This window comes from Octopus sinensis, linkage group LG11, assembly GCF_006345805.1.
Source record: "Octopus sinensis linkage group LG11, ASM634580v1, whole genome shotgun sequence".
Lineage (NCBI taxonomy): Eukaryota > Metazoa > Mollusca > Cephalopoda > Octopoda > Octopodidae > Octopus > Octopus sinensis.
The window spans coordinates 17,768,871-17,781,138 of NC_043007.1; the positions used below are offsets into that span (position 1 = coordinate 17,768,871).

A 12,268-nucleotide genomic window follows, 5' to 3' on the forward strand; every position below is an offset into this window, starting at 1 on the left:
TGTGTTAATGTTGCTTATAACCCTTTCGTTACTGTATTTATTTTGAGATAAGTCCCTAAAGGATGTGTTGACAAGTTGTCTTGTTAAAGGTAGACCGCAAAGAATATAGTTCCAATGTTGGTTGTCTCTGTAACTTTTGATAGGAAATGAAAAGTCTTCAGTTTATTGCATTTTTCTTTCCAGAACCTCGACTGTTAGCAACAGCAAGCAGGGATCGGTTAATCCATATCTTTGATGTTGAACAAGATTATGGACTGTTACAAACACTAGATGACCATTCCTCTTCCATCACAGCAGTCAAGTTCACCAAAAATGATGGTCAGTTTCGAATGCTAAGTTGTAGTGCTGATAAATCTCTTTTGTTTCGAAATGCACAGTTGGTAAGTTTCTCTTGAAATTTCTACTTAATTACATTTAAATTCTTTTTTAATTTTTCATTAGTTGCTTTTATAAGCTTAGAATCATATAAATCTAGCACAATGTCTTTGTAAGTTTTGGAACCTCACTTCAATATTTTCAAACCAATATTCCTCTTCATAGTGGTTCAGTTTCAAAACATTTGGTTCCTCAGAGTTTCATAACTGTTTTTCCCTGAAATCCAACATAAACACTTTAGAATTTCTAATTGTTTTGTCTCCTTGAGTATTGATTTCCTTTTCTGTTGTGTTCTCCAGCATCCAGAGTTTCAGTTTAATCTTCATCAGCATCTTGTGGGTAAGACAACTCTGTATGATATGGATGTTGATGCCACAGAAAAGTTTGTAGCCACTGCTTGTCAAGACCGGAATGTAAGGTAAGCCCATACTGTAGCATTTTTGTTTTTGAATGAAAGGAGAAGGACCTGTACCACAACATCCTTACATATGTATCACCCCCTCCTTTGAGTCTCAAATTCAAGAATGAGTCTATTACAATCATATTCCATATCTTACGTGATTTGGCTATATTTTATGAATATTAGACTGCCAACTATCACTCTTTCTCACCCTAGCATGCATTATATATTTAACACTGCATACCCCAGCTACAAATCCTGCTACAATCAACTTGAGCTTTCATTTTTTGGGGGTCAATAAATAAAGCACAAGTCTGGGACTGCAATGGGTCCTTCTCTTTCTGTTTCTTTCTCTCTTGAAGGAATTAACTGTAGATAGACCGAAACAGAAATGTGCTCTGCTAAGTTTAAAACTACCTAAAATGCTTAGAATGTCATGATGGTGTTCCTACAACACCATCAAGAATTTGGGCCTGAAGGCAATACTAGCTTCTTCAACTTACTTTCACTGTGTCTATAAAAGTTAATTTTGTAGAGCTAACATATAATAGGAAACTGTCTACCCTCTAATTACGACACCTCTACTCTTTTTACCTTAAATTTTCCTTTAAAACAAAAATGAGACTTTTTGAGCTACTAATCTCTAAGCAACTTTAGCCTATATAGTGAGGCAGTTTTAATGTGGTCATGGTGGAAATAGCAGCCAAATTTGCCTTAAATTTACCTCTTATTGTTTTAATAATTATATTTAAGGCTGTGTTGGATATTAGATACACAATGCCTAAAAATAAATTAATCATGATTGATTAATAAAATAAGTTAATCATGATTGGACTACTTTGGTTTGTAGGCCTAATCAGTTTGGGCTGAGTTAGGACCAAACAGAAACTGTCTCCAGTGTAACAGAGATAACAGAAATACATATACAGATAATGTTAAACTGTTATATTAGCAATGTAATGAGGTTTAGTTTGTTGCAATCCTAAATTGACTTGATAAACCCCTATTAGAATTGCAGGCATCATGGATAGACATGTCTCTTGTATGTCTATAAAAATTATATTTCTATACACAGGATTTGAACTGGTAAGCAAGAAGTGCTAGCATTTGGTTCTGTAAAATAGTCAATCCGATACTCCATAAGCTGAATATTGTTGCCAGTTGTTGAGAATCAATTTATCTAATGCTGTCGTTTTGACAAACTTCAACATTGTTAAATATGTTTGTTGTTTTCATCTGAATTTTTAGACATTTTGTACAATATTACTTTTTAGGTTTGTTCATCATCATCGCTTAACGTCCACTTTCCATTCTGGCATCTTCCATATACAAAAGCTAGTTTCCCTATTATTCCTCTGATATTGCTGCACCTTTTATGTGTCCAAAGCTTACACTGGGTGCTTCTTATGGAGCTTCTGCCTACACCTTTTCTACAGATTGAGCAGGACCATTTACCTGAAAGGATTTGTGATTTGCCTGCCTTCCTACTGACTTAGACTTTGGTTTTTGCTAGGTTAACTCTAAGACTCTTTGATTCTTGACCTTGCTTCCATACCTGGAACTTCTGTCTTTATTAAGCTGGTGTTTGCAACATAAACAAACATGAATTTTTAATGGAAGGTTTTAACTTTGATCACTTAAAAACAGAAAGCTTGTATCATAGAACCGTGGGTAGTTTGGGGCAGGTTGGAATCAAAAGGGTTTTACCCTTTCATTACTGTATTAATTTTGAGATGCTCTGTGCTTCTTTTAATTACTTTAAATATAACAAAGAAGTTAGTAAAATAACTTAGTTATCATTAAGCTAGTGTTAGGAACATAAATTGTGACTTAGGTTTGGTGGAAGATTTTAGATCAAAACTTTTGAAAACAAGACATTTGTACTTGGAGCCAAAGGCTGTTTCAGCTGGGTTGGTAACGAAAGGGTTAAGTATGGGGCATAGATGGTTGTTATATGTTATTACCATAATATTTATTCTTTTCTTTTAATTTCATTTTCAGGATCTATAATATCAAATCAGCAAAGTTAAAGAAGATTTATAAAGGATCTGTCAGTGATGACGGAGTACTTATCAAATTGCAGTTGGATCCTTCCGGAACATACATAGCAACCAGTTGTTCAGATAAAAATTTATCTCTTTTTGACTTCTACACTGGAGAGCTTGTAGCCAGCTTCTATGGACACTCTGAGATTGCTACATGTTTAAAATTTACTAATGATCTCAAGCATCTAATTTCAGTGTCTGGAGATGGGTAAGAAATTGCTTTTTTTGTTTTGCTTTGGAAAATTGGTCTGACTTTGTTGAAAGAATTTAAAAAAACTTTTGCTTGTTTAACTCATTTAACTTTGACCTCTGACCATGCTGGATCACAGCCTAAAAAGGTTTGAGTTGTATTCAATCATTTTCACTTGTGGATTCCTTTCATTCCTATTTTACTCTACTGGGACCCCATAGCCATTTGATGTTTTAAAAAGTCCCATTATATTTTTATAAGAGTTTGTAATTATATGTCTTTGTGTGTGTGTAGTTGTTGGTCTATATGTGTAGCCATCAGTAAAAGTGCTTAGAATATTTTTAGCACTTACATACATACCTATGAATATACATACACAAAACATATATATCTATAATTATCCCCCCAACATCGCTTGACAACCGATGCTGGTGTGTTTACGTCCCCGTAACTTAGCAGTTCGGCAAAAGAACCGTGGTTATACATTATTTATTTTTCAACCTAATTAATTCATCATCAGTTAACATTCACTTTTCTTTGCTTGCATGAGTTAGAGAGTTTATCAAGGTAGATTTTCTACAGCTGGATGCCCTTTTTGTAACCAACCTTTACCTGTTGTAATATTTCTCCATAGCTAGTCATGTTTTTGCACACTATTAGAAATGAACAATCCTGCTTATATGACATTGGCAATTATTTACAAGTATCATGTGATATCAAATTGAGAACACACACATGCATGCATGTACACATACACACACACACACAGAGTAGGTTTCTTTCAGTTTCTTATTTCTTTACTGCCCACAAGGGGCTACACACAGAGGGGACAAACAAGAACAGACAAACGGATTAAGTCGATTATATCAACCCCAGTGTGCAACTGGTACTTATTTAATCGACCCTGAAAGAATGAAAAGCAAAGTCGAGCTCGGTGGAATTTGAACTCAGAATGTAGCGATAGACAAAATACCGCTGAGTATTTTGCCTAGTGTGCTAATGTTTCTGCCAGCTCGCTGCCTTTAGTTTCTGTCTATCAAATTCACTAACAAAGCTTCATTCAGCCCTGGGCTATAGTGAAAGGCACACATTCAAGGTGTTGCGCACTGGAACTGAAACCAAACCATGTAGTTGGAAAGCGAACTTCTGAACCACACATAAATATTCATTCCATAGATTCTCTTGAATTTCTGTCAGTGACCAATTTTTCAAAGCCATATCTTTTATTATGAGGCTCTGGTTAGCATAGGCAATAGTCATACCATTGGTTCACATCCTTTATTCATTTATAACCTAAAGAGCTCTTTTATTTGCTTCCTGTTTCAGTTTTGTTTCTTTGTGATGCTTTCTTTCATTATCTATTTCAATCATTTTTTTCACTTGTTGAATTTCTGTGTTGGTAACTATACTTTAAAAAGCTGATAATAGCATACTACTTTCTGCTATGTGTTTTTCAATTATTTAATATATAAAGTAACTTTATCTAATTTTATCATATGTGAGTTTGTAATTATATGTCTTTTTGTGTGTGTGTGTGTGTAGTTGTTGGTCTATATGTGTAACCGTCAGTAAAAGTGCTTAAAATATTTTTAGCACTTACATACATGCCTATGAATATATATACACAAAACATATATATCTATAATTATCCGTATGACTTCTATAACAACAACTCTATGTGTATATGTAATATATATATATAAATATATATTGGGACTTCACAATAAATTTGATTCTGCTTAGTAATTGTCACATCATCAGTAAATGCTCACCTGTTATTCTTAAAAGTATTAAAAAATAATATTATTACACACACCAGTGTGTGTGTGTATATAATGGGGATGGCTGGACATGCAAGTGTATGTATAACTGTTTTTGATGTTTATATATTTGGATATGATTTGCTTTGTAATTTTGTATTTCAATCTGTGTGAATGTGTGTTTCTTTTTTTTTTATGCATGTCAGTTGAAAAGGTATTCATGTGTATTAAAGAAAATTTATTTGCATCTATTTATGATATGACATGTATATTTGTTAATATGTAATATATATATATATAAATGTGTGTGTGTACATGTGCTTGTGTATTTATTTATATGTATGTATATGTTTTTACATTCTTGGCTCTTGAATCACTTCTGTCAAATATTAAGCGATATTCGGATCTACTTATCATACATGAGGAATTAACCCTGGATGCTAATTCTGTTTGAATTTTCTGGTATCTGGCTGTTTGATATAGATATTGAAGTTTGCTTAAGACTGAGTGCTTTCTAGATATCTGCCTAGATCTATTAATCCCTTTTACCCGTTGTTATAACTAAAGGGGTGCCTAAAAGTTCCTAGCTTTAAGGGTATTGTGAATGGCCAGGTTGGAGGCCCAACCTTCCGAGTTCTTTTGCAGGGCTTAGAAAAACTGAAGGACCGCTGCAATAAGTGTGTGAATCTGAGGGGGAAACATGTTGAATAGAATCATAATTAACTGATCCTCCTGTATTTTCTTTTACCCAAAGCCAGGATCTTTTCAGCACCCCTTGTGTGTGTTTGTGTGTGTATGTATGTATGTATGTATGTATATATATAATAGGTGTAAGAGTGGCTGTGTGGTAAGTAGCTTGCTTACGAACCACATGGTTCCCGGTTCAGTCCCACTGCGTGGCACCTTGGGCAAATGCCTTCTACTATAGCCTTGGGCCGACCAAATCCTTGTGAATGGATTTGGTAGATGGAAACTGAAAGAAGCCCATCATATGTATATATATGTGTGTGTGTGCTTGTGTTTGTCGCCCCAAGATCGCTTGACAACCGATGCTGTGTGTTTATGTCCCTGTAACTTAGTGTTACGGCAAAAGAGACTGATAGAATAAGTACTAGGCTTACAAAGAATAAGTCCCGGGGTCGATTTGCTTGACTAAAAGCCAGTGCTCCAGCATGGCCACAGTCAAATGACTGAAACAAGTATAAGATAGTAAAACAGAAAAAGAGAGAATATATATATATATACATGATGATGATGATGATATATATATATATATATATAGATGAGTATCTTTGTTTATTTATGTATCACATTTATGTGTTGCTACTTAAGTTTTTCCTACTACCTATGAGATTATGCTCAGATATTGAAGCATTTTTACAGTTGTTAAGATTGTGTATTCACACACATGCACGATCAATAACCGTTGTATTTACACACACACACATGCACACGTATGAATACTATTTGTGCAAATTCCTTTAAGCTGAGTTCCCCCCTACTTCATTTGACATTTTTGGTTTCGAATTTTTGGCACAAGGCCTGCAATTTGGGAGGAGGGAGTAAGTCAATTACATTAATCCCAATGCTGGACCGGTGCTTATTTTATTAACCCCCAAAAGGCTCAAAGACAAAGTTGTGTTGAAAAAATCCATATCGGACTGAAATTATCTCTGGAATTAAATTTTGGCATTTGAGGAAAGAATTATTGTATTTAATAGCATTAAAGACATGTGGGCATATTAGATGCACCCCTATTTCAGCAGTTCATATTCAGGAAAAGGTGAATGTTAGAGTCTAAATTATCTTATGAGAGGTCCAACTTCACATATGGGATCCGGGGTGATTTTTTTTTTTTTTTTTTTTTTTGAGACATTTCTGGGGAAGAAAAATGCATCTTAAATGACATCAAACGCAACAATTGCATTTTATTGTTTTTCTTATTCTTTTCAGTTGTATATTTGTCTGGCGTCTTTCACCCCATTTAACAAAGCAGATGATGCTGCGGATGGAGGAGAAAGGTAACTTACCTAAAGAAATGTTAAATGGCACCTCTGTTCCTCTTCAAAGGTAACTATTGATGAAGTTTCTATCCATTGTTGCTTTTTTAGATATCAGTATGAATTTTCTTTTCTTATTGAATAAATCTTATACTAAGATTTAAATGTTTGAATGTTAAATCAAATGGCACATACTACTATGTAGTTTCAGTGTTTGACTACTATATTTTCGTATATATATATATATATATATGACTATTATATTTTCGTATATATATATATATATATATATATATATATATATATATATATATATACGTACATACACACACACGTGCACACATAGTGTGTATATTATTGTATATGATATAACACACGCACATTAAAATTCTTCAGTTGCTTCTTGTTGTTTAGTTCCATGTCAGCTATGACTGAGCTAACCTGTGATGAAAATATATTCCAGCTATGATCATTCTATCTTTTTTGTGTTCTGGATTACATTGTCTAATATGGTAAAGCAGGATTTATTTCTAGCAAATCGATTGACCACATAGAAACCCTTTATGTAGTTCATTAGTTGTCTGTAGGTAGAAGCTTTGAAAACATTTGTGTTAAATTCCAGTGTTTTATGCCTCAACCTTATTTGCATTATTTTTTTCTGGGAAGTTTTGGCCTTTGTTCCATGGAAATATTATAAGAAACCTAATCCGTTATTTAGTTTTAGCACTGCTTGAGATGAATTGCATCTAAGAGATTGTTGCTTTGTTGCTTAAGTATATCTTGATGTACCACATATAAGAGTGATCTTGGACAACACTTCCCACTTTGCCCATACAACCTTTACTATTGTGGTATGACAGTGAAGCTGTGATGAATTGTTTGTTGTCCAGGCTGTTTGATTTGATATGACAGTTGCTGTCACGACTGTTGGCTTGAAACAAAAACAACTTTGAAATCACTCTTATAAACTTTAGTCTTTCATTCTCATTACAAGGGGTTTGATCTCAATACTATAGCTCATTTATTTTCAGTTTTTAAATCTTCTTGTCTCTTTCTTTGTATGTCTATCTGTCCATCTACCTTTCTATCTACCTACCTACCAACCTATCTACCTATCATCTTCATCATCATTTAACATCTGCTTTCCATGCTAGCATGGGTTGGACAATTTGTCTGAGGTCTGGCGAACCAGATGGCTGCACGATGTTCCAATCTGATATGGCAGAGTTTTTACAGCTGGATGCCCTTCCTAACGCCAACCACACCGAGCATGTAGTGTGTGCTTTTACGTATCACAGGCACGAGGGTCAGTCGGGCGGTACTGGCGATGGCCACGCTCAAATGGCAATTTGTCAACCTCCTTTTTAATCATTACAGCCCCTATCCCCTCCGTAAGAAACAATGCTTATAGGGCCAACTACTACTTTCTCTATCATAATATTCTCCTCCATTTGCAAGTCTCTGGTATTCCTTGCAAAGTGTGCAGCGTTATAAACCTGGATGACATAACTATTCTAGAGTTACCTTTTGTTTAACAAACTCATTCCACTAATTAACAACACTTAATCACCTTGTACATGTGTATGTGTCTGTTGATACACATGCTTTTCCTACTAACAGATGTTGCAAAGTACTAAAATCAAATATGTTAGATGTTTGCAAACGTCAGCATTCCAAACATTATTAATTTGCATTGTTTATATATATGTGTGTATGTATATATATATATATATGTGTGTGTATGTATATATATGTGTGTGTATGTATATATATATGTGTGTGTATGTATATATGTGTGTGTGTGTATGTATATATATATATATATATTGTCTGTGTATCTCAGATTGTTTTTCTGTATCTTGTCTTTTGACACTGGAGTGATAATATTCTGTTTTGACAATGTTGTTGTTGTTGTTGTTGTTGTTGTTGGAATATAAATCATGTGACTTCATTTCCAGATCTCTTCTCAACCCGGTGACACCTATTAGACCAACTTCTCTCACGGAGAGAGACAGCAACGAAATTTTCCCTTTGCAAAGAAATTCTGATTTTGTAACTAGCAGCCCCTCCAATGGACACGGTAATAGCGTTGCCCCTGTCTTTCTACAAGAATCATTAGGGAAGAATGATACTGTAGAAATGACATCAGGTGGAGGGTTTGGTACTGTTATTAACCCAGCTAATTATCGTATCAGTATTGGACAGCTTCCTAGTTGGGCAAAGCTTAAGGTAAGTTTGATTTCATTTATAGGACAAGGTTTACAATTTGTCATGTTATCTCTCAATGTTAGCTAAGTCCTGATGAGATAAAAATAGGTTGCTCTTTGTTTTCAACCACTGTATTAGCTGTGATGCCACTCCCATAGATTCATACTAGGATTGTCCCAGTTTCTGTCTACCGGTAAAAATTAACACTTCTTTCTCCAAGCCTAGATTTGAAACTGAATCTAAGAGTTCTCGGTCGTCCAAACCACCACGAACAATAGGCATGAAAAAAAAGGTTTTCTTTGCCCTGTCAAAAAGTGATTGATCATCTCCCTTTGCCCTACGACCTCAGCCATGTCAGGTGAAGTTCAAATGGACAGGAGCTGACCTGTTTAGGTACAAACTCTGCTACAGTATGTCTGTCCTTCTAGCTGTCACGATTATTATAAATACGGTGGTCAACAGACAGAGAAGATGGAGAAAGGCCTAGCAGGCAAACGAGCAAGGTCTACGATGTCAGGTTTTGAATGACCGCAGAGATCCGAGAGAAATGTTCAAAGTTCCACAGTAGACCACTGATCTCAGATGAACGATGCACACACACACATATTCATTTGACACATCACTTCCACAGATATACCCTGTTTCTATTTCTGGCAACTCGTAGCAGTTGTCAACATTTTGCATGTAGTGAAGAATTATGTGTACCAACGACAAATTAAGTCTTAACTATGAATCGATTCATCATTTGTTTACTTCAAAGGCGTACACATTCCTTTTGCATCTGTTCACCTGATACTCACACATAACCACTACATACCTAACCCACTCATAACACTGAAGCTGTAGTAGATGACACTTGCCCAGGTCGCCACATAGCCTGAGACTACATGGTCAGGATGCAAGCTTCTCTATCATGCAGCCATGCCTGCAGTTTTTCTCTATCCATTTTGTATGTTGTTCACTTTCCAGGATGTTAGATGTTAGCTATGACAAAACTGAAGTAACGACAGTTTGAGGATGCTAAAAAATCTTCATAGGTCCTTTTCTTGATCATTTGACTTTGAACTTTCCTTAATTTAGTTTTATTTCAGGTCAATCTTCATGCCAGCAATTAGTATGCTTACATACATATCAAGTCAACTTTGCCTGTCATCCTTCTGTGGTCAGTACATTAAGTACCAGTCTATGATGGTGGACTAAGCTTTGGATGGAATGCTTTGTGATTTTCGTTTTGGACTCTTTGTGTTCTGAGTCTAAATCACATCCTTAATCCTTGCCCTGTTTAACATTACCACCTGGTCCTTGAGTGTCCCTAGCAAAGCCCACTTCATTGCAAGCATTCAGACCAGATTTTTTAGTTTGAAACTATATTCCTCCTTTGATCCCACAAGTCTTGGAGACCCTGTAAAGAGTCCAGGGCACTGTTCTTCTTGTGATTAAGCTATAAAACAAAGTAAAAATACAATGCATTATACAATATGTGAGGGGGAAAGTATAGTTTTGCTGAGGTTTGTCAAATCATTGCTGCTTCTTGTAGTACTTAAATGAATGTTTGCAAGCCTTTAGGTCCAATTTGGAATGCAATTAGCAGATGAGAGCTTGACCTAATGAGTGTCTAAGTGCTGCTATGTTGTTTGGTTAAGGAGATATACAGCATGACTTGCAGTCACAAGAGTTTATCTTTATGTTCCATGCCATATCTTTTCAGTTGTTGTCTCTCAAATAAATATAGTTTTAGATAAATAGTCTGTTTATAGTCAATAAACATAGTCTTTATACAGTATTTATGTAGTCTTCATGTGTTATATAATTAAAATGTTTGAAAATGGAGAGATTCAATGGATATTAATTAATTGATTTATATCCATTGAATTTCTCCATTTTCAAACTTATTAATAATATTTGATGTTTTGTAATACATTTATTGAAGAAACAACTCTTCAGAATATAATAAATTAAACCAAGGTATCTTGGATAAAACTATTCCTATAAGAGGTTTAAATATCTTCATAGTGAATAATAAGTATATATATTATATATATATATATAACTACAAAATTTATCATATTTTTATATACCATAAATGTAGTATTTTTTTTTCTTAGACTGTATAGTAAGTAGTTTTATATTCATCATCATTTAGTGTCTGTCTTCTGCCATATATTATCATTTAGTCTATAAATATGTTAGATTAACGTATAGAAATTGTTGTTTTAGAATGTTACTGTAGTTTCTTCTATTATGTTCTTTAGACTGACAACCAGGGCGTAATATCTGTAGAAGAACCTCAAAGCCCTACTCAACCACGTGGAAGATGGGCTCAGAGAATAGACAATAAGTCTATGAAGTCAGTACTGGATAACAACCAGAATATAGATTCATCAGAAATGAAAGGTAAGATTTTGGCCTTTGAACAGAAAAATTTCTGTGTGTTATTGCAATTTATTTCAACTTGGTCCTTTCGATAAACCATTCCATAGTTTACTGTTCTGCTCTTATTACATGGGTTACATAGATCTCATAGCATCTTGCCACTCATTATGGTTCTTCGTCATCCGACACACTCCACAACAAAATAAACTTTTTTACTGTGTGTGTGTCAGGGTGTTTTTGTAACAATATGTCCTTGTAATCATTTTACCATGCTGCCATGCAATAAGGAAGATTACCTGTGACAAGATCAAAATGTTCTCCCTATTCATTTTCCATTTATTATGCCTTTCTTGAGCTTAGTTTTTACAGCTGGATACCCTTCCTATCACCAGCCATATTGCAATGTGGCCTGAGTGCATTTTATTGGGTCACAAACCCTATCATCACATCCACTTTTCATCCACCCTATCGTCACATCCACTTTTCTGTGCCTGTATGGTTTGCATGAGATATATGAGGCTGTGTTTTTACAACCAGATGTCTTCATATGGACCTGTGGGGTTACAGTGTACCTATTCCCAAAACCCCCAATATACACAAAGTAATACTAACTACTGTGTATCCTGCTACATTACCATCATCATCATCCCCACTTAATGCCCATTTTCTATACTGGCATGGGGAGCTGACAAACCAGAGAACTGTGTTACAATGTGTTCTGGTATGGTTTCTATAGCTGGAAGCCCTTGCTAAAGCCAACCACTTTACAGAGTGTACTGGGTGCTTTTTATGTGGCACCAGCATCAGTGAGATGACCAAGTAACCCACAAAACAAGACCCCCTCAACTGAGAAGCAGAGTAGTATTGAGTGAGGTGGTTCTATTTCAGGTGATGAGAGGTTAAAGTATGACTGAAGG

The 12,268-nt window shown here is 35.0% G+C and overlaps 1 protein-coding gene across 1 annotated transcript in view; it reads left to right on the plus strand.

Annotated features, from left to right (window-relative positions):
• Nucleotides 1-12,268, plus strand: part of LOC115217254 (WD repeat-containing protein 62) — a 227,795-nt gene that overhangs the window by 157,358 nt on the left and 58,169 nt on the right. Inside the window, 6 exon segments of the mRNA XM_036507131.1 lie at nucleotides 184-380; nucleotides 675-793; nucleotides 2,777-3,028; nucleotides 6,724-6,840; nucleotides 8,729-8,999; nucleotides 11,231-11,372. Coding sequence (XP_036363024.1) covers nucleotides 184-380; nucleotides 675-793; nucleotides 2,777-3,028; nucleotides 6,724-6,840; nucleotides 8,729-8,999; nucleotides 11,231-11,372 — 1,098 coding nt within the window.